The sequence below is a fragment of the Falco biarmicus genome, chromosome 8 (assembly GCF_023638135.1).
Source record: "Falco biarmicus isolate bFalBia1 chromosome 8, bFalBia1.pri, whole genome shotgun sequence".
NCBI classification, from domain to species: domain Eukaryota; kingdom Metazoa; phylum Chordata; class Aves; order Falconiformes; family Falconidae; genus Falco; species Falco biarmicus.
In genome coordinates, this window is record NC_079295.1 from 9,905,948 (window position 1) to 9,928,959 (window position 23,012).

General features: G+C 43.9%; 1 protein-coding gene across 6 annotated transcripts in view; it reads left to right on the forward strand.

Moving 5' to 3' along the window:
• Positions 1-1,455: 1,455 nt before the first annotated feature.
• FN1 (fibronectin 1) overlaps positions 1,456-23,012 on the forward strand; it is a 54,966-nt gene continuing 33,409 nt past the window's right edge. For 2 of the 6 annotated variants that reach the window (XM_056350257.1, XM_056350259.1), the window contains exons 1-15: positions 1,457-1,710; positions 2,052-2,180; positions 3,637-3,774; positions 5,692-5,823; positions 5,954-6,091; positions 8,548-8,706; positions 10,135-10,335; positions 10,793-10,972; positions 12,442-12,618; positions 13,533-13,685; positions 15,524-15,652; positions 17,261-17,404; positions 20,134-20,255; positions 21,458-21,635; positions 21,749-21,925. In XM_056350257.1, the coding sequence (XP_056206232.1) occupies positions 1,551-1,710; positions 2,052-2,180; positions 3,637-3,774; positions 5,692-5,823; positions 5,954-6,091; positions 8,548-8,706; positions 10,135-10,335; positions 10,793-10,972; positions 12,442-12,618; positions 13,533-13,685; positions 15,524-15,652; positions 17,261-17,404; positions 20,134-20,255; positions 21,458-21,635; positions 21,749-21,925 (2,317 nt within the window). In that variant the 5' untranslated portion in view covers positions 1,457-1,550. Of the gene's footprint in view, positions 1,711-2,051; positions 2,181-3,636; positions 3,775-5,691; positions 5,824-5,953; positions 6,092-8,547; positions 8,707-10,134; positions 10,336-10,792; positions 10,973-12,441; positions 12,619-13,532; positions 13,686-15,523; positions 15,653-17,260; positions 17,405-20,133; positions 20,256-21,457; positions 21,636-21,748; positions 21,926-23,012 lie in introns of all 6 variants that reach the window. The other 4 variants (XM_056350260.1, XM_056350261.1, XM_056350258.1 and 1 more) reach the window with 3 other exon arrangements.

Below are 23,012 nucleotides of genomic sequence, written 5' to 3' on the forward strand. Positions count from 1 at the left end.
ATAATGCAGCACAGTAGGGTCTAAAAATAAAAATTAGGAAAGATGGGAATTAGCTCACCACAGCTCGCCTCAACTGTCAGGTCAGGTTTTAATTTCCAGTAAGTTTCCAGCAGGGAAGCTTATGTTAATGTATCTGTGAGCATCCCTCATACGGAGGAATAGAAATTTCTTTGAAAACTGATACCTGACATCACAACTACGCGCTTTCCTAGAACAAAGCATGTGCTGGATCTGTACACTGCTTACTGAAAGAGTCTTCGTCCCAAGTGATATACTACTGCTTGCATTTCAGTAAAGATAATACAAATGGTTTGCAGTAAAGGGAACGACAGTTTGGTGCTCAACTTGCTGAGAACTCTTATGGAGACCTGTGGATGTTCAGCTTGAGATGTCTGGAAACACTGTAGGCTACTTCACACTCATGTTTGTCTGAAGATTTGCTTTACTAGATCAGGAACCACAGCAGACTTTTAGATTAATAACCCCTTTGCCAAGGCAGGGTATGCATGAGAGGCATGAAAATGATTAGCTACGAGACCTTCCTATACAATCTGAACTTGAGCACCGGTCCAGGCACTGTACCAGGAATGGGCACACTGCTTTGCTCACTAGCAGGTTTCTGCTCGAAGCCACAATTACAGTGCACACTGTCTGCTTTGCACTACCTCCTTCAAACTATGGAAAAAGAGACGCCCCGCCAAAGCAGCAGAGATGGCTATGGGAAGATGACGGGAAAGAAGACAACAAAATTTGTGTACAGCGGGGTTACATTAGATCTTCACACTGAAGATCCCATATCCTGAAAAGGGGTTCAAAGCCCAGCATTTCTTCCCCCCCCCTCCCCCTTTTCTTTTGTTCTCAGAATTGATTTTGGACAGCAAGCGATAAAGTCAGAGAAAGAGGCTACTGAATTTACTTTGAAAGGAATGTAATCTCACAGTTTTTTCCAAGTGAGGTGTGAAAGATTTTAACTTTGAGACACTAGCAATAGATTAAACATCTCTTAGGGTCTCCTATTTCCAACCCGTACACGTATGTTATGCCTCACCTTCTCCCCTGTGCAGAACATTATTTCTCCTGAACGGAGCGGTATCAGCTTACAGGCAGCGTTGCTCAAAGGAAAAAGAAAAGTTTGTCTCTCCCCACAAAAGCCATTTTGTTAAGCCAAACGTTCTACAAAATGGCACGACCGCCTCGCAGCCCGCTCTCCTTGCGGGGCCAGGCCTCTCACCCCCACCAGGCTTCCCGCACTGCCCACCGCTCGCAGCCCCCGCCCCGCGCGGATCGGCCCTTTGTGCGGCCGGGCCGGGCCGGCGGCGCTCGTCGGGGCGGTGGCGGCCCCCGCCGGCACCGAGGCCAATGGGCGTCGGGGTGGCGGCGGCCGCCCCCTCCCCGCGCCGCCCGCCCTATATAGCGCCCGGGCGGCGCCGCTGTCCCGTCCGTCGGGCTGCTTGCGAGTGGCGCCGCAAGCCGTGCCGTGCCGTGCCGTGCCGTGCCGTGCCGTGCCGTGCCGTGCCGTGCCGTGCCGTGCCGTGCCGTGCCGTGCCAGAATGCCGTGCCGCACCGTGTGGCGGCTGGCGCTGCTCGCTCTCTGCCTGGGGGCTGCAGCGGCTGGGGGTGGCGGCAGGCACCGCCGCGGAGGCGGCGGCAAGAGCCGGCGGCAGGCGCAGACCACCTCGGTACCTCAGGGCACCCCCGCGCAGGGCAAGCGTGAGTACCGCGCCAGGATGGGGTCCCGCGGGCAGGGCATGGCGGGGGCTCGGCCCGGCCCCTTCGCAGCGCGGACGGGACGCGAGTGTTTCCCCGCAGCCCGGCGCCGCCGGGTGACCCCCGGGGGGCTCTTTCTGTCGCTCGGGCTCCACAGCTCGGCCCATCGCAGCCCTCGGGCTCGGCCAGACCCGCACACGTGGGAGGCTGCGGGCAGCCGCCGGTGCCCGCCGCAGGCGCCGTTTGCCGGTGCCGTGTCCCGTCCTCCCCGCCTCTACCGTCGGTAACTCCAAACTTTTCTTTCTCTTCCCCTGTGCTCCCCTCTCCTCCTCCTCTCCCCCCAGAGACCTGTTATGACAACGGAAGATACTATCAGATAAACCAGCAGTGGGAGCGCATTTACCTGGGAAACACGCTGGTCTGTACCTGCTATGGTGGAAGCAGAGGGTTTAACTGTGAAAGCAAGCCTGAACGTAAGTCGGTGGTCTCTTTTTGTCCGCATCAAGACCCCAGCATGGCTTTTGATGCGGAGTAAGCTAAGTCTCATACTGAGCTATAACTAGCAGTCTGGGTTTGCAGCTGAAGTTTGGTACTTAGGGTCGGTAACGGACCTACACTCAATTACACTGAAGATCTGGCTTGGGATTTTAAGAAATGCTTTTCATTAGCGATGGGCCTGCCATCAGAACCCTGAGCCAAACATCACTCATCTCTCTGGAGGATTGGATCTAAACATTAATTTTCGAGCCAACCTCTTCTTTATAATGAACTGAACTGACTCCTGGACTCGCACGGGGAAGTTCAAATCTGGAGTCACTTTGCAGCTCTGGCTCTGTGCTGTTTGATTGCTTCACCCCAACTTTTCATAGCTGCGCAGTGTCGTCAGCTTGTTTAAAAATACTTCAACTTACAACTTTCCACAGCCCCCGGCCGTGCTGTGAGCTTTCTATAATTGAGTGTAAAATGAGATTGTTTAGTCTTCTGCAGAAAAAGTTTAGGTAACAGAAAGAAATTTAAGTGCAACGCCTGCTGGAAGATGCCTCTCTCTGGGATACAATGCAGCTTAGATTATCAGATGTGATTTATCTCTATTTATTGTTCTGAAGCCACTGCTTTGCCGTAACTCCTTTATGTTGCGCTGGATATGCAAGAGAGAAAAACTGGTTCCTAGCTGATAGTGTTCGTGTAAGATGGATGGGAGCGTCCCAGAAATCTGTTTTGCAAGATTTGTGTGCTGCCTGCCTTGCAGCTTTGGTATTTTAAGGAATGCTCACCCCCTTGCTCCCCCATAAAAGGGGGTTGATCTACCCTTCCTTCCCCTGCAGGGATTCCCAAGCTTTAAAGTTTCAAAGTCTAATAGCAAGTTTACCTTACGGCACAGTTAACTTTTATCAGTCCGGTATTGCAGAAGGTTGTTCTGTTGCAGATTTTGAGTCTGGTGGCAGCACTGACATAACCATTCTGTAATCACTTACTCATGCATGAGTGTGAACAGTTCACAAGTAGTACTGTTGACTTCAGTGGGACTGCTGCAGAATTTGGGATTAATGCACTTTTTTATTTACCAAGTCAGAATGATTAGTGTGACAAGGCACGCCGCTTCTAGGGGATGTTTGCTCCCTCCTGTCCTGTTACACTTCAGACAGCTGGGATTGATCCTTTCAGAGCATGGCTGCCCACATGCCATGCTCAACTTCTGGCTCACTGCGGGAGTGAAGCTGAGGTTATTCAGCATCATGGGGACCTTGAGGGGGCAAATTTCACCCAAGTTCCTCGCTGCTGCTCTATCCCAGGAAGAAAGAGGAGACTGATACGCATTTGTCCTCAGAAAAAAGGTGTATCTGTGTGAGGAGGCAAGGAATATGTGTTTCTGTTGGCTGTGCATGTTACTGGCATGGTTACATGAATTTGATTTTTCTCCTCTCATAGCTGAAGAGACTTGCTTTGACAAATACACTGGATCCACTTACCGAGTAGGGGAGACTTATGAGCGCCCCAAGGACTCCATGATCTGGGACTGTACTTGCATTGGAGCTGGACGTGGGAGAATCAGCTGCACCATTGCCAGTATGTAACTAAGAGCCTATTACTAGAGCTATTGTTCCGTAGTGTCGTATTTTCCACAGCAAATTATACAATATACCCATTGCCCATTAACTAGAGTTGGGAGGGAGTTAGTCCAGAGTCCATTAAAATCTTGGAATTGAAGCCTTTGCCCCATGTATATACATTTGCACAACCAAATGCCCCTTTTATTTAAGGGGTGAAGTGCTATGTGTAAAAAAAAAAAAAACCCCAAAACAAACAAACCAAAACAAAAAAAACCCCAAACCAACAAAAGAACAACCAAACCCAAAACAAACAAAAAACCGCACCGACCCCCCCAAAAACCCTCCCCCACCAAACCAAACAGAAAACCTCAGCCATATGCCAAAAGTTACTGTTAGTGTCCAGCCATATAGGTTAGTACATCTACTATATACAGGACTGTGTTATACTTTCATAGGTGCATTTATGAAAGTAGCTTTCTGACTTGGAAAAAAGTGAGTCTGATCTGCAGATAGTGAGTTGGAATAATACCATCAGCACTAATGGGACTACTCTGAATAAATGATAATAAATAAATACTATCCAAGAGCCAGTACCCCTGCCCTCCAAAAATGTCATGCCAACAGTTGTCCCTGAGGGAGCTGGGATTTAATATCCAGACACCAGCCCAATGTCTTTCTGCAACTCCTTTTTCACCAGCCTGACCTGTACTTTCCTTTTCCTTGCTCTTCCCTTGGTCCTTTCTTCCCAGCTCTCCTTTCACGTCTGACTGTCTGGAAATCCTTTCCTTATTGAGTCACTGAATTGTTCACAATTTCCCTTAAGTTCATAATTGGATTTTCTGTGAGCAAAGATGAAGATCACTGCGTGTCAGGACTTTCAGACTGAGATTTCAAAGTCCTTGAGGCACCTTTTGAGAAAAATCTTGTTCTTAAGTGTCCAGTTTCTTAAGACACATGCTGATCCTAGTAGCATTGCCACAGAAGACTCTGAAGCCAGCCGTTATTATAGCATGGGGAAAAAAATAATATGTTGAATCTAACAAGTAGAGCTGAAGCCCTCCTGAATTTACTGGCATTTTATTGGGCAAGGATGGTAAGTGTTGTAAGAAAAGAGTCAGTAAGGAAATGGCAAACATGAGAGCAGTCTCATTTCCTTATCAGCCTGTTTTAGAACTCACTGGAGAGTCTCACTGACTGCAACTGTCTTTGAATCAATCTTCCTAACTCGTAGATTCCCTAGTTTCATAAATAAGCCAATGAAACATTTCAGTGGCTCCTAATAAATTACAGAATGTGTGGAGGGTTTTTTTTTGCTTGTTTTTTTTACTTGAAGAAGACGACCCTGTGTATACAAACTGTCCTTTATTATGTTTTCCTCCCTGGACCTGGGCCAAGTGGTGGGCCCGGACTGCCTCAGGGCTGTGGGGCACTGGTGGCTGGGAATCTGCCTTTCCAGGGCAGGGATTCCAAACCTAACAGGACTGATGTCCCACTAGGGTGTCACACCAAGCATCTCTGTATTCTCTGCATGCTGGCCTGGCTGCCATGTCCCTCAGTTTTTCAGGGACAGTGACAGAGAGGCCCAAGTGCTACCCACCTCAGAACAAGATGGAGGCAACCCTCCCACACCAGCCCTCAGACTGGAGCGAGGTCTGAGGGAGAAGCAGGCCGTGGCATTCCCTTTCACCAGCCAGGTTCCAGTGGTAGCTGTGAACCTGGAGGGCATTAGCTGAGGAGAACAGGGGCTAGGAGGCACATAAAATGGCGGGTGCCACTCTGCAGGCTGGAGGAGGAGGTAGCTGTGGCCTGCCCCACTCCTCCTCACCGCTCCAGCTGCCCCCCTCCGCCTCTGGCCAGCTGGCCCTTACCTTGTCCCCATGATGCTGTTCCTGGTGTGGTCCATCACCTTGGCTCTCCTCTTATCCCATTGCAGATCGCTGCCATGAGGGTGGCCAGTCCTACAAGATCGGTGATACCTGGCGCCGGCCTCATGAGACTGGCGGCTACATGCTGGAGTGCGTCTGCCTGGGCAACGGGAAGGGCGAGTGGACCTGCAAGCCCGTGGGTAAGTGGTGGCTTCCCTTTTCTCCTCCCTGCTTGGTCAAGGTGTACAGTCTCTTTTCTCCTAGTCTTCCCTGAGGTGTCCTCATGTGGGATAGCCCTAGGTGGACTGTTTATCCCTTTCCCTCTCGCAGCTGAGCGGTGCTATGACAATACAGCCGGGACATCCTACGTGGTGGGTGAGACCTGGGAGAAGCCCTACCAGGGCTGGATGATGGTGGACTGCACCTGCCTGGGGGAGGGCAGCGGCCGCATCACCTGCACCTCCAGAAGTAAGTGCTGGCCTGGCACCCGCAGGCACCTCCTTTCTACTTATTTTCCAAATCTGTCCTGTGTCAAAAAGAAAAGGCATTCCATTTTCTGCCCTGTTGTAAGTGGCAGTAGTTTTAGAGGGATGGCCGACTCCTGGGAAGGGGTGGGAAGCAGGCCCCTCTGAGGTGAGAGGGGAGCGTTCACATATCCCGGTTGCCATCTGGGAATGTGCCAGAGAGCTGGTGATCTGCTGGTGACAGAGTGGCTGGATTATTGTGGGGTTTTAAACTTGATTTAGAGAGAAAGGTTTAAGAGATCCGCAGGCCAGCTGAGTTGTGGTGGCACGTCTCCCAGGAAGTCAAGAGAATTGCTTGGTCTGCAAAATGGTGGAGAGTTTGGCTTAATATCTCCATTTCTGTGTTTTTACATAGCCTCCTGAGGGAGAATTAGGTGCTTTTAAAGAGAAATATTTACCTACTCCAACAGCAGGATCTGCCAGACTAAAATGTCTTCTTGTTTTTTCTCAGTATTACTCTTTAATATGTATGTTAGCTAAAACAGGGTTTGTTTTGCCTGCTCTACCATCTCGCTTGTTAGTTTCCCAATATTTTGTTGTCAGTGTAAACATTCTTCATCAGTGCAGGTAACTTTTTTTAGTTTTAACATCACTGAAGGACATTACCGTAAATATTCCATTTTATTTGTATTTGCAAAGCAAACAAGACTTCTAAAATCCAAAATCTTGGTTGGTTGTTTACCTTCTGTTCCAGTTTTGTTAGAGGCAAGCTCTGTTGTGGAGCTACCATGGTTTACACCAGTTGCCTCAAGAAAATTTAACTTTGTACCTTACACCTTTGTTATGCAAGGTTTGAGAAACTCTTCTGTAGCATTTAAATTGCTTCATATTCAGTTGCCTTGGGGCACACAGAGAATGACTTTCTGCTGATATAAACAGCAGACCTGTAAAGAACTAAAACACTAAGGGGGCTGGGATTAAAACTTAAGATCTGGAGAGAATTGCTGAAGAAATAAGCTATAAAAATCAAACCAGCCTTGTCAATATTAAGTCTGTTAAAAACACATGGGGAAAAATCATTAACTGTCAAATAGGAATGAATAAAACAGAAGGTGGTGTTTGTGAATTTTGGAGGAGTTATTATTACTAATAAAAATGATTTGGCAGTATCTTTCCTCCCATAACTCGGACCTGCACTGTGGTATCATAGGGGAAATGGCAATATAATGACCTGTTCATTTTTCATTTTGTTTTCCAAATATAATCAAATAGAGAAATTCAAATTTATGTATGTAAAGTGATACCTGTAGCCCACAAAGGGGGCATTACATGTGCTGCTGTTATATATCTTTTATGGCCAGCATTTTCCAGAATTACAACTCATTTCTTGGGGGCACTTCAGCTTTTCATTGTTTAACTTGAGAATCTGAGTGTCCATAAGACAGGGTTTTTCTCACATTTGCAAAATTACATTATGAATACTTTTCCAATTTACCCCTCTTCTGGCAAATACTCAGGTTTTGATCATTTTAACTACTGCAAATTAGTAATTTGTTTTCCATGTTCATGTTCTACCCCATGAGCTCTTTCAGTGCAATCTAGCATGATGCATATATCCTTCCACAGTTCTTCATAAATTCATGTTCATTGATCCATGATTGTATTTGAGCCACTGTATCAAGTTGCCCTTGAATGAGAAGGTAAAAACTTGTAATGGAATCCATGTGGATCTGGCATCCAGACAAAAGTAGTTTGTTATACTGTCCTTTGAACCCATTTACTCAATTCATCGGGGGCTGTGGGTTATTAAAGACAACAGGGAGATTTGGAAAGTCTAATATTGCTGGTATGACACGACCAGCTCATATTAACTTTACTGGAGCTTCATGCACGCTTCTTTTGGAAGAAATGGAATTTAACATACTGCCCTCAAAGAGGTTTTAGTTTCTTCCAGCTGAAGTAGAGGCCTGAACTTGAACTGTGCCCTGTGTATAGTATGAAGTTATCCAGCTACAGAGGTATCTGCTTTAAAAATGTCATTAAAACAAATTTAAGCCTTAAAGGTGTATGCTAGACAGAATGGGTTTAACATAGCTTTAAAAGTAACTAGTAGGAATGTTTTCAATCCAGTGTGTGCTTTTTCACATTTTGAACATAGTTTACCATGTTCACACTGGTAATGTTATGATGCTAATTTTGACGATGGCTGCAAAGTAAAAGCACAATTCTGGAAACAAATGGAACCTTAGACGAAAGCATCAGGATTTTCAGATGCTCTCAGTCAATGCAGGGTTTAGTGCATATAGGACTTGTAATAGTGGGCTGCAAGAATTGAGGTCAGCTTTCAGTAAAGGTTTTAAATTATCAGCTCATTTGATAGTGTTGGTTTTTCAGAACTATAAGTTACATGGTGAAGTCATGCAATGTGGAAATAGCTAAACAGTCATGTTCCTTATACAGATAGGTGCAATGACCATGACACCAAGACTTCCTACAGAATTGGAGACACCTGGAGCAAGAAGGATAACCGTGGAAACTTGCTTCAGTGCATCTGTACTGGTAATGGCAGAGGTGAATGGAAATGCGAAAGACACACATCCCTGCATACAACTAGCACAGGTAAGTGGGGCATCATAGTGTGTAAGGTAGGGGAAGGAACAAGGAATAGCAGGTTTTGAATGGCTAGGACTTGGAGCTGGATTGTGCCATCCTAATTTAGGTATTTAAAGAGTCTTGTCCAGGAAAAATCAGCAAAAAGAGGGTTAGAGTTCAGGAAATACACCTTGTTTGTGCACGTGTAGATAAGATTAATTTATACCTTGTTTCCGTGCACAAATGGGGCTTGCATGTACAGATGTGATTGCCTGCACAATCACAGTGCAGTAAATCATGTCTAGGCCACGCATCCACAGGAACTATACTAGCTTTGTCTTGAGAGGGTGGCATTTCAAGTTAATATTTGAACTTTATGTATTAGCCTAAGGGTAATTTTCTTGAAGTGTCCTTAATTTAAACCCCACTGAGACCATCTGGTTTCTTTGACAAGATAAATATACCTACTAATGGTTGAGCTTTAAAAACCAGAAATGTCAAGGAATGTATGCAGTGCTACTTAATGCATGTACATTAGAATGTTGGTCATTTTGATATGAAATATTACCTGGTTTATAGGTAGCATATATTTTTTGCCCAAGGTTTATTAAAGTTTTCAGCTTCTAAATTTTTTTTGACCGTTTTGAGGATCTAGGTTTCCTATTGGTGAGTGCAATGTAAAACTTCTGTTTTCTTGCATTACCTACACTATATTATTCTTGGTAAATGAACTTTAACAGTTTGATAGCAGCAGGTTAACTTCAAACTCTCAGAAGGTCTAAACTTCAAAATGCGTAAAGCTTCAGGGGTGCCAGTATTTTGTTCCCATTATTGTTTTCCCTCTTTCAGCAGAGCTGAATTTGTGGAGATTCCTCTGAGAATCATTAGCAAAAACTTCCATAATGTAGACAACATGCCTCTTTGTCTCTTAGTATTATTCCAGGTGATAATGGGCCAAAACATTTTGATTCAATGTTTACAAATTCCAGAGTAAATGAATATGTTTGTGGTTTGTTTTTCTCTTCCAATGGAAAATTCAAAGCAAATCCTTTTTGCTTTATCTTCCTACTTCCTCAGTGGTTTTTTTGTTGCCTTGTCACTGATCTTGATTGTTCTTTCCAGATTTCCTTCCACAAAACCTTTTTTTTCCAAAAAATTTGTTTCTAAACAATTCCTGTGAAAAGCGGTTGACCCTTAATCCTTTCTAAAGCCACTCTACAGTGGTGGAAACCAGAGGCTGTCATTAGTAGAAGTGGGATTCTTCTTAAAATTGTTATTTTAATTTTGAAGTTTGCTAAGTGGAATAACTAAAACATGTCTAGGGAAGCTAAGAGAGTTGTGCCTTCGATCTGATGGAGTGCCTAAAGGTTTTATTATTTCTGTGTTTGATTGAAGCATTCTGTTCTTTAGCTTTACGTGTAACTAGTTTTGGTTCTGTCCTGTGTTCTTCTGCAGGATCTGGCTCTCCTAGCTTCACGAATGTGCAGACTGCATTGTACCAGCCCCAGCCTCAACAGCCCCAGCCTCAGCCATATGGCCAGTGCATAACTGATAACGGAGTGGTGTACTCTGTGGGTATGCAGTGGCTGAAGACACAGGGAAGCCAGCAAATGCTTTGTACCTGCCTGGGCAATGGAGTCAGCTGCCAGGAAATAGGTATGAGTTTGTGTTTAGTGCCTGTTCAGTCCAGTGGGATCTCTGGGACTTTTGTGTGTGTATCAGAAATGTCTTCTGAAGAAGATTAACTGGAGAGACGTGCAAGGGGTGAAGAAATAGTTGTTTTGGTTATTTGAAGCCTGCTTCTGTCAGGCAGAAACATTTCCCAGTGAGTTATATATAACCTGCTGAGGGAAAACAGAGCCCTTGGGGAGCAGCATTAATAACTTTATTCAAATCGAGCTGCGATAATATATGTTTGGAAAAGAATGTAAAAGAATGACACAGCTGCAGAGCTATGTTGTCTGTTGGTGTCTATTGGCCTAGGTCCATGGCATTCAATGTGGGTTTGCAGCAACCAGTGGCTTAGCCTAGAGGGATTTTTGCCATTTTAGAGCCCCAAGGTTTGGGGATTGCTTAAGCCAGGGTCTAATGCTGTGATTTGCTTGTTTTAAAGCTGTGACCCAAACATATGGTGGCAATTCTGATGGAGAAGCCTGTGTTCTGCCTTTTACCTACGATGGAAGGACTTTCTATTCCTGCACCACTGAAGGCCGCACAGATGGGCACCTCTGGTGCAGCACCACTTCCAACTTTGAGCAGGACAGGAGATACTCCTTCTGTACTGAGCAGAATGGTAAGCTCTTCTCAGAAGATCTTCACATGCATGTGACCTTCATGCACAGATGGAGGAAGCAGCAGAGAACATAGGGGACAGGCTACCTGAACAATTCCGGCAGTCTGGAGGGAAGCATGCCTCTGCACCAGAGCAGTCCTGTGAATGAAGGACTGCCTGATGTCAGGGCACAGAAGTGCTCTTGGCATCTTTGGAGGGTGCTCAGGGTGATACAGATGTACCTTCTGAGTCCTGTTCTCTCTCCTCTGAGCTGACCTTAGAATGGGAGTGCCTAGGTGGGGTAGAGCATTGACCCAAAGGATGCTTAGTCTTTGACTTTGCTTGGCTGAATTCCTAGAGCAATGCCCATATTAGGCTGCGAAGAAGAGGATATCCGTGGAGTACAGTTTGTGCAGTCCTCTGTCACTCCCCCCATCCCGACTATCTAGCCAGGTTGCCATATATAGCAGAATCTTAATGTGATTTGTGATCACTGATCAAGAGCTGGTGCATGACTCATGCAGCAGCATTCCCTCTTGTCTGTGAATGGTCAGCGTTCCCTTTGCAGCACAATCTACCTGTGTGGTTACACTTACTGGGAAGCCCATCAGATGTCCATGGAACAGTACCCAGACAGCTTCTCTGGAATCTGACCTTGGAGAGAATTTTTCATATTCCCATGTGAAAATGCTGCTTCTTACACTGCATAGGTGTTTGTTTGTTTTTTTTTTTAAACTCTGTTCCACTTCAGCTGTTTTTTCTGATGAAAGTCAAGCCTGTCTCTGCAGGACATAAAATATTCTTTCTTTTTAAGAAAAAAACCCAAGCAAAAAACCCACCACTGTCCCTGCCCACACACACATTCTTGTTTTAGTGAGGTTTCTTGTGATAAACTGTTGGAAATTAGAAATATCAATATAGAAAAGCCTCAACAAATGCCTCCTTGTTGTCAATTATTTGTAAAGCAGAGTTGCTCAAGAGGTGAGGAGTTTAGATTACAAACCTTTTTGCACTGCTGCTTGCAAAACATGAAGCTTCAAACCTGCAGAGAGGTTTTGACTCGTCCTGTTGTACGTAACTGAATTGTAACCCTTTCTGGAGGGCTAAGGCTTTACTTTAAGCCAAAGGGCACAACTGAGCTATTACTCAGATAATACAGGTATGCTGAGAACTGTGAGTTTATTTGATTCCCTAGGCCTTGGCACAAAGCAAAGCTACTTCCCAAACACAGTAAGGTTTGGGTTTCCTTGTTCCCCAGGAATTCCCATCGCTGGCTCTGCAACTCCTTCCAAAGCAAAATTTGAACTGAATTGACCTTGTGTAAGGCTTATGTTTCCAGATCTGAATTACTTAAAGCCAAGAAAAGAGGCCTGGGGATAATGTACAGGGTACATGTAGGAAAAAATAGTGGTTGGTTTTCCAAATTCTTCTGTGCATGCTGATGGATAGTGCAGACTTCATTTGCTTCTGTTTTCTTTTCACTTTTGTAGTTTTGGTCCAGACACGTGGTGGCAATTCCAATGGTGCTCTGTGCCACTTCCCCTTCCTGTACAACAACCGCAACTATACTGACTGTACTTCTGAGGGGCGGAGAGACAACATGAAGTGGTGTGGAACCACTGAGAACTATGATGCTGACCAGAAATTTGGTTTCTGCCCTATGGCTGGTAAGGCTGGGAACCATAAAGGGATTATGGATTACCTCTAAGCGGTTCCTTGAGCTGGAAAGTAAAATGTCTGTCATTGGTCAGTTACTGATGACTTCCAATGAGCTGCACCTCAGCCCAAAATCCCTTAAGGCATTTCTGAAGTTTTGCTTTGTCCTTTTTACCCCACTTGATCACCTCTAGCAGAGACTTAGGCAATGCCAGGAGAAGGCAATTTTCATTACTACTTTGCTACAAGCCAGTGGTAGGGCATGCTTCTCAGCTGGTGCAAACTGGTGTAGATCCATTAGAGAGCACTGGAATGTAGTGCTTTGTGGCCAGTGAGGTTTTTATCTTGCATCTACCAAAGCTGCTTCTTCATGGCTCATCACTTCCTTTTGCCCAAGTCTGTGGTCAGTGTGTTGCCCTGAAAATGACAGTAATGTCAAAATCAATGTTGTGGTCCATTCCTACAATCCGTGCTAGTCTCCATGATGTCAAGAGGGGACATGCAGGAGGGAATGTGACTACCAATTCTTAAAAGAAAGGCCTTTGGTAACTAATGGCAATGTAGCATCTGAGTCCTTAAACAGCTTGTGTAACGTGCAGGTCTTCAAATGGCTATGTTCATATAAAGGCATGTACATAACAAGAATTGATTCTTTCACATTGCACCCCTTGGACATTGTACAGAAGCTATTTCTAGTAGCTTTCAAATGAGCATTAAAATTAACGAACCCCTACAAGAGATCTGCACTTAGAGAATGTCATCACCCAGCAAAAATGCTATTTGAAATTGAGTGGGTGCCTAAAGCTTCCTTGTTAAGATGCAGAAACCACTACACAGTATGAAGGGGTATTGCAAATGGTCTAAACCCTCAAGGTCTTGTTAATTCTGGCCATGTAAAGTATTGTCTTGCTTTCTTTTCAATCAGCCCATGAAGAAATCTGCACAACCAACGATGGTGTCATGTACCGTGTTGGGGACCAGTGGGATAAACAACATGATATGGGCCATATGATGAGATGTACTTGTGTAGGAAATGGCCGCGGAGAATGGACTTGCATTGCCTATTCACAACTCAGAGGTACTGTTTTTCATGTTGATGTCACCACTTTAGCCTAAGCTTTGGGGGGGTGGGAGAAACTGGTTTTCTTTTCCATCATTGCATGTTTGAGCCCAGGCTCAAGAATTATGTATTATCAAGCCTTTCTTTGTAGTAGAAAGGGAATCAGAGGAGCTATGTGAAGTTCCTGTCTTGTTTACGTGCTGGAAAAGTACTATTTCGGTCTTTGCAGGCTAGCAAGCAGAAGCAAACTTGATTAGCTTGATCAGTAGGTATCCCTCTATGTTGAGGAATCAGCACCACTGTGACTTTAGAGAACCTAGTAGAAGTATGTCCCTGCCCCAATAACAGACAAAACTCCAGACTAGTCTGAATTTTGAATGCAGAGTCATTCTGTTTTCTTGTTCTGCAGTGAAATTTTCAATTCCTCTGTGCTGGATTAGCTTTTTGCTGGGTAATCTATATGAAAAGTTGGCAGGACAGCACTGAGATTACTCTTATTTACTTATTTATATGAGTAATCCAAGTGGAGAAGTGCTTAAGCAATACCAAAAAAAGAAGACTTAAAAGCACAGACATTTGATCATCCTACAGCTAGCTCACAGCATTGGATTCATGTCTGGAAAAGGCAGGGGGCTGCTGTCAAGCAGCCAAGAAAGGACTTTTAACACCACTGCTGAAATGGGTTATAGTTTATAGGGAAAGGCTCGCTGAAGGGCTTTGGGAGGTTTTGGGTTTTTTCCTAAGCATTTCCTTCAGAACAGTGAGAAATGCACTGCTACAAGTTCTGGTCTGTGAAACTCCTTTTTCCACATACATAGCTAGTTCTCTGCAACTTCATTCTGGACTTAAAGTAGTCTTTCTTTGTGAGGAGGGTGGAGATACTTTGCAAAGGCTACCTAAGAGCTGTTTAAACATAGCACCCAGAGAAGGTCCTTGGTGCCCATAGAAGGGTCTGAGTGCTGCTTGGTTTATCCTGATGCCATGCCCGTGGTGTGAGAAAGTACAATGGGGAATGAAAGCCTGGAATTAACAAAGTCGCTTCCCCAAGAACAGATGGTCTGTGATTGACTCCGGAACTGAACTTGGGTCTCTTGGGTTCCAGTTAAAAAACCAATATGCTGCTGGGGTGGTTTTCATGTTTGTTTTGTCTTTCTGCTCCTTGCTGTGATTAGACTGGCATTGGGAGTTCTGGGCCAGATCACAGGTTGACATGTCGCTGTTGAACCTAATAGACTGATACCATTGTACTTCAGCATGGGGTCTAGTTACTGTGTTTTGAGGGAAAAATGGATTAGTAGATGCCAGTAGCATCTTGGATGTGTAATAGGTCTGCTCCTGTCTTCAGATGACTACAAAGTGTTAGCAGAAGATGCCCAGCAAAATAACTTCTTGAGGATGTTTGTACTTCTTGATGGTATCTTTATGAATTTGGAGTAGCTGTTTCTCCTTGTGTAGTTCTAATGATTTCAGACAGTACTCACTGAGGTGTTTCAGTTTAGGACTTCCTCAGAGGAGGTAGTGTGAAAGGTAGTGTGCTGTTTTAGATTTTCTTTCACACGTGGAATCTGTCAAAAGGAACAACCAGGCAGTTTTGTAGTCTGGACTGCATCCTGCAGATCTCTTTTCTGCAAGTGTTGCTTATTTGCACACAGCTGATAAATAAACTCAGGGGTGTATGCAGCACTACTCTGTGGTGATCACAGATATCAGGAGGGCTCCCTTTTGCCTGAGTGGAGCTTGTCATAGTCAGTGTCTGTAAGCTGATCAAGAGGAGGGAGTGATGTGACAAGCAGACAGATTTGGTCTTAACACTTAGAGCTATTGCTGACAAACTGTCTCTGCTCTTTTTCAAACAGACCAGTGCATTGTGGACGGTATCACCTATGATGTGAACCAGACCTTCCACAAGCGTCATGATGAGGGGCACATGCTGAACTGCACATGCTTTGGCCAGGGCCGGGGGAGATGGAAGTGTGATCCTGTTGGTAAGTCACCAGTTGTGCCCACTTGCCAAATGCACTCTGTGGCTGTGTAGAAACTGGTTACGGCACAGTGAAACTGGTGTGTGAATTTGGGCTCAGTCTTTGCTCACTTTCTGCCCTGAATCACACAACTGCAAAAGTACAAGTAACACTGGATTTGCTGGAGGGTAAGTGAAAAGGTATTTGTGGTTTTAAGGACATGAAGCCTGGGTTATCAGACATGCCATAGAAGTCAATGACAATGCAGTAGTAATGGATTGTGGCAACATACCTTTTAAAATGTAGGAGGTCATGGTAACAGGGCACATTAGTTCCTGGCTGGGGTGATTTGGCTGAACTCTGTTGGCCTAGCAGGCAGGGCTCTCGGACTGAATGCTGATAAAACAATATGCAGCTAGGCGCTGATGCTAGGATCTGTTTTCTTTTCTTTCTCTATCCTAAAATCTTTAGTTCTCCTCATTAAACTGAGAAAGGAGCACCAGCATATATTAACTTAGCTTCGGACTAAATTGATTTTTTTGGCTGTTCTTGGTTCTGGCAAAGAGAGAAAGCTCAGGATGAGAACACGTGTTAATAGCACTCTGGAGGTTAGCTAAAACCATCATGGTTCTCTGCAGGAATGAGGAGATTTCATCTCTTCTTCCTCCCCCGCTTTCCTAGTGAAACTTGATTGGAAGATAAGACCTGGCTGTTTGGTTTACAATTACTAAATCCAAGAGAACTTCAAACTATTGCCAAGAAAATCTATTAGAAATTACTAGTGGTTAAATTCTGCTTTATTTACAGTAATATCTATACAGGTTTACTGGAGGAAGTTGGATTGTAAAGCTCCTGAAAATTACTGTTTTGCAAGAAGGGGAGGGGGAATGACTTCAGCTATCTGTAAATGTGCAACTGGTTCAGTTTTGTTGGCTCTCTCTAAACAGGGTTTCTGTTTATCCAAGCAAGCATGATACTAGTTCTCGATGAAAATTTCCATTGAGCCAGAAACAGGCATAGGTCAGACTGGAAAGTGTACTGAAGCATTGGTCCTGTGTTGTATTTACACTAGCTAAGCTGATTCCAGGATCTGATCTGTCCTCTTTTGGTTTATATAATGGTAAATTCAGAAAGAATCTGCTGAAAATTAACGGGTAACTTCAGACTTACAAAGCATGACTGAATTCTGCTGAAGCCAGTAGGAATTCTGCCATTAACTTCATTGAGAACAGCATGGTTTAACTTTGGATGAGAGATGAACTTAGCTGACTGGAGCAAAACTGGGCTCCACAATAGATGGTTCAAAATAAATCCTTTCTTGAAGGAACATCCCATTGACTTCCCTGGGAAGCTTGCCAGGTGGATGGCCTGTATTTAACAGTATCTGAAGAAATCCACCACAACTGAATTAGCCCCCTAGTATCTAACACACGCAGTGATACATCAAGAACCTTGATTTGAGATTCAATTTCTTTTGCTGCTTTCTCTTTATTTAACTATATTTGCAGATAAACATTGGTGTTAGATTTCTTTTTGTAAGTCTGTTATGACTGGCTTTTCTGTGTTTGGCAGAGATTTTTCATTATAGTTTCAATAATGTGCAGTGGTTAACTGTCTCTTTTGTGCCTTTAGATCAGTGCCAGGATTCAGAAACCCGTACCTTTTACCAAATTGGAGATTCGTGGGAGAAGTATGTCCACGGTGTCAGATACCAGTGCTATTGCTATGGTCGCGGTATTGGAGAATGGCATTGCCAGCCTCTGCAAACCTATCCTGGTAAGAAAGCCAACAGACAACTAACTCATCTGCTGAGTAAGACATGGGGAAAGCAAACTTTCCACCTCTCACCTCTTCAGGTTTCTGTACATTATTCCTTTTGGTTTCCTTTTTAAACAGAACCATTTCCCCCCCTCCCTTGGCAGACACAAACAGGTGTCATGATTATAAAGAGGGGGCCAGGCTGTTAGCTATTCCTCAGGCCAGGGTTAGTTTAGAGAATAACTGTCAGTTCACACAACAACTTGGGTTTACGTTGCTTCTTGGTGTTTAATGATACCACATTTGTAAACTTCAGTTCCTATTGCTTAAAACTCTTAGGTATGTAGTCTTTCCTTTTCCACTCACCATGGAAGCAAAATACCATGGAATGAGAAGAGGAGACTCAGGGAGGACTTTATTGCTCTCTAAACTACCTGCAAGGAGGTTGTAGGCAAGTGGGGTTTGGTCTCTTCTCCCAGGTAACAAGCAACAGGACAGGAGAAGATGGCCTCAAGTTACACCAGGGGAGGTTTAGATTGGATATTAGGAAACATTTCTTCACAGAAAGGATGGTCAAGCACTGGAACAGGCTGGCCAGGGAGATGGTGGAATCACCATACCTGGAGGTGTTTAATAAATACGTGGATTTGGTGCTTAGGGCCACGGGACTGTCCTAAGTCCTACAGTTGGATCTGATGATCTTAAAGGTCTTTTCCAACCTAAATGATTGTATGATTCTGATTCTTCCTGATCAGTGCCCTGAAGAAATTAAATATTTGAACTTTTGTTTGCCCAGTCAGTTCCAGGAAATCTTTATAGGCACAGGCAATGCCTGTTTATTGGCTTGTTCTGTTTCAGTTCCCTGAACAGAACATGATAAGGGGAACCTCTTTACTTTCCTGTTTAAGATTGCTACTGCCATTGTCTTAATCTGAATAAAATTAAATATTAAGGCTGTTTTGGCTTCCCTGTTGGGAGGAGAAGACTGTGTTCATGTCATTGGTTCCTGAACCCATCTCTGAGCATAAATGTGGAGGAACTGTGTAAGGATTGGATGTAGCAGTTTCAATGCTGAGGTGATTCTCTGCTTTTATATCAAGATAGGTTAAGAAGAGTATATCCAGTCACTAGCTGGAGTGTATTTATACCCAAAGTGCCCTGTGAGGTAAGAAAGGGGATATGAGGCTCGTTTGGAAAAAGGGTTTTAATATAGCCGTAGAAGGGGGCTAGTCCCTTTGAAACATGTTGAAACTACATGCTTCACATAAATAAGGTACCTCTTCTCTGTGACTTGCTTCACACACATCATATAGAAGATCTTTGTGACAGCACTATATTGAACCTGACCTACACCCAGCAGTGTTGTCAATAACCTGACTGCATTTCTATCTGTGGCCATAACAGCTAGTGAGCCAGAGACAAGGCAAAAGGATATTTGGCAGACAGAGCTATGGACTTGCCTTTCTTTGGGGCAGGAAACTAAGGAGGGCAAGAATAGGAAGCAGGCCTTCTTTGGACTTTCTTGAGTTTCTTCCTAGACCTTGCTGAGCTTCATTGACTCCTGTCAGATTGCTTACACAAACATCTCCCTGAGCTATGTCAAATATGCATGCCTCCAGACTGGAGAACCAGGGCTTTGGGCTTCTTTAGACACAAGAGTGACTGAAAATGTGTAAATAAACTAAATCTAATGTTTCTGAATGTAGGTTTGGGGTTAGGTGAGCTTTGAAATTTTCTGCCTGTGGGCACAGGTTTGTTTGCCTGGAAGTCCTGTTAAATATGGAGCAGGTATATATTACACAGTTGTACAAATAAATTATAATTAGTAATGTTAGGAGTGGGAGGAGAGTGAAGGTATTTAATGGCTAAAACAAGACACTTTCCTGCAAATTCCAGAGTGGTCTTTGCTGGCATTTTCCGAGAACTAAAATGAGGACAGTGCTGCTGAGTGTTCAGTGAAACCTCCCTGGCAAGGCTGGGAGGGACTGAAAGGAGCACCATGGGATCATAAATCCTTTCCTTCTCTATTGGAGAGCCTTGTGGAGGAAATACACCTAAGCCTGATCTGGCTAGATGCAGTCTGTAGTCTTCATCATTAAAGCACTGCTGAACTTGTATTTTTGTGAGTTTATGGGCCCGATTTGTCTCCAAGGCTTCCACCAGCCCTTCTAGTGTGGTTTCTGTGCAGAAGACATGCCTCACTACCTGTGGAGTGTTCCACAGTGGCATGAAAATTTAGTGTTTCCAATCAACTGATTGAATAAGTTAGTAAACCAGCAGAAGACTAGTGTCTCTTTGTAGGTGTATTCAATGTCAGATCAGGAATTTGCTGTCACCATGCCACAAGATTAGACCTGGATTTGGTAGACATTTCTGATCTTTTTCCCTGTTCCCGCTGCAGAAGATAATACATGGAAGTAGTTAGTTGCTGAGAAGCCCCCTCTCTTTGGACAGCTTTGCTTTGCAGACTTTTTCTATATTAGACTGATACGTTTTTTTATTTCATTGATAACTGACAGAAAATTAACCCAAACAGTGCGTGTTAACTCCCCCCCAGAATATATTCTAATTCACCAGTTTTCTAAGTAGCGGTGAATCATGAAGTGTAGAAAGACAAGGTAACTTATTTCCTATGTATAGACATAGTGCGTGAACTGCACAACTTTCTTGCTTTTTGACTCCACAACAAAGGCAGAACAAAAGCATCTCCAATATGTTAAATAAGGCATTTTTTTTTTTTCCCCCAGGGTCATCTGGGCCTGTTCAGGTGATCATCACAGAGAGTACAAATCAGCCAAACTCCCACCCTATTCAGTGGAATGCTCCTGAACGATCTCACATCACCAAGTACATCTTGCGCTGGAGACCAGTGAGTACCACATTCGTCATCATTCATTTATTCATCAAAAATACTTTCTTTGGCTTTTTTTGGTGTCTGAAGGAAGTGACTGACACAATTTCAGCAACCTGTAGTTGCTACTTCAGTGTCCTTGTCCTGTCAAGGTCAACAGTTACTCTGTGCTTTATAAACACTTGATGTTTCCCTGCCCAAACTTTACTGGTCACTGCATTCATGAAGTATCTTATTAACCAAGGCACTAGCACGGTAAGCAGACAAGTTTATATCCTTCTTCACTTTAAGTAATGTAAATCCTTGTGGAAGCTTCTTCATCATAAGAAACATTGTTTTAGTACCATGTACTTATCCAGAGACAACTGGCATAAATTTTCTTATTAATGAGGAGGTAAAAATTCATAGGATATGAAGATATAAACAGCTAGCATAGGATTAAATAAACAGTCATCTCCCATTTTCTCTACAGTCTAAACCAAAGCTGGTTAACCACTGCTTGTTGGCTCATTCATATTTGAGGAATGATTTGGTTTAACCAATGTATATGAGTTGCTTTACATTTCTCCTGAGTACAGCTTCACAAAAGACCACTTAATGATTAAGAACATTAGTACCTTGATGCTGCCTGTTACGAAGAGAACAATAAAGGCCCTGATCCAAAGCCATTAAAGGCACTTAAGTTTCTTTTTACTGACTTCAGTGTATCTTGGAACAAGGCCTGAATGAAATGGACTTTAAAGCACTGGAGTACAAACCTCAGAGGATGGAGCATTATATTAGAGCTTCCCATAGAGTTCAAACACAGGGTAGAAGGAAAGAACTTTTCTGTATATTGTTTTCAGATGATGGCTTAGATTGTTACTGTGAACAGGCTTCAAATATGCATTTTCCAGCCCTTACTTCATGCCTTACTGTATTTTTGATAAAGGAATGAGTTTATATATTACAAGTAATGCTCCTTTTAAAGGAAGAAGTCCAAAGCTAAATGATTTTTGTTTACCACAGTAAAACTTAATCACCCAAAATGTCATGAGCCCTGCTTCCTGCCATAGTTTCTCATCATCTTTGACTTGATTCCGTCTGTGCATTTGCCATTCAAGTCATACCTGTGTTTGAATATCACAGTGCTTGGTAACCATGTGGCAGGTTAGGTCACTAGATACCCCTGCTAGCAGGCTAAGGAGTCTCTCACTATTTAAGTGTCCTTGTTCTTGCAGAAAAACTCTGGGAGACAGTGGAAGGAAGCCACCATCCCTGGCTACCAGAACTCCTACACAATCTCAGGCCTGAAGCCTGGTGTGATATATGAAGGACAGCTCATCAGTGTTCAGCAGTATGGCCACAAAGAAGTCACCCGCTTTGATTTTACCACAACCAGCACCACAGCAGTGACAAGTAAGTTGAACAGTGGGGCATCCAGAAAAACCTGATCTCCTTCACCCAAGTCTTTTTCGTGCATCCCAGTTAACACAAAGGTAGCAATGGTTAATTATACCTCTCTTTTGTAGGCAACACTGTTTCAGGAGAGACAACTCTTCTTCCTCCTGTGGTTGCTACTTCAGAGTCAGTGACTGAAATCACAGCCAACAGCTTTGTTGTCTCCTGGGTTTCTGCTTCTGACACAGTTTCTGGATTCCGTGTGGAGTATGAGCTGAGCGAAGAGGGTGATGAGCCACAGTATCTTGGTGAGACAATATTTGAGTCTACTAGACCAAAGCATTGGTAGCAGTACATCGCTGTTTTCGATGACGATCAGCATAGCTGGTGTAAATAGTGAGGGTCTTGCTATCTTTCAGTAGGATTCAATTAGGAGATGAGAGTGGCAGGATAGCTCAGATAAAAAGCTCACTTTGTTCATTGTCCTTCCTGCATCAATGGCTGTAAGTTCATGTCCAAGGAAGAGTATGAGAACAAGACAAGCATATAGCAGTAGCACCTCAAAATACTGCCCCAGGAAGCTGCGGAGGAAAACTCCCTGAGCCAGAGGTAGTGGATTTGTAATAACTGTAGGTAGATACATTTATTCTTCGCAGCTCTGAATTTGCCCAGTCTTTTTTTTTCCTTTTGAAATCATGTAAGTTTACTAGGTTCCACAGCATCCTGAAGTGAGCAGCAGTGCAGATGAGGAGAGAACCAAATCTATTTTTCAAACTTGCCGCCTGGCTAATTTCCTCTGCTATACCTTTGTTCTTCCATCGCAATGGACAGAGAAATTGAGAAAACTTTCCTATATACCCTCTCTTGGTTAATTGTCATCTCATGGATGTTTGTTCCAGTTTGCTCTGTCAGTTCCTTTGTTTGGATTGGATCTTATTCATCTTTGATAATGCGGCAACTTATCTAAGCTGGAAAGCTGGAAGCCGAGGCACTGGACTCAGACCTAAGAATTGAATCTACTTTTCCAACATCTACTGTAGAGCCTGTGTCACCACGCATAATTTCATCTTAAGTTCTTTCTCCTAATTTCCTGTCTTAACAATAGTAATAGCAGTATCTCACAAGGATTTGAGGTTACAATAGCTACTTGGACATGAGTGCGACGGAAGAATAACGTGAGAAAAAGAACAGTAATCCTCTAACCTAATAATTCTCCCTGGACTGTTGCTCCCCTGAATTCACAGGCTTGGACTCAGGAGCAGAAGTGGCTTATGCTGGGATTGCCAGCACTGTCACCACCTTTCTTGTCTGCACACTGGCTGCCCTGACAGCTGAGCTGTGTTCTGCAGCACCTCCTGAGCTCATCTGTCTACAGACAGAGGTTTACAGGCAAAT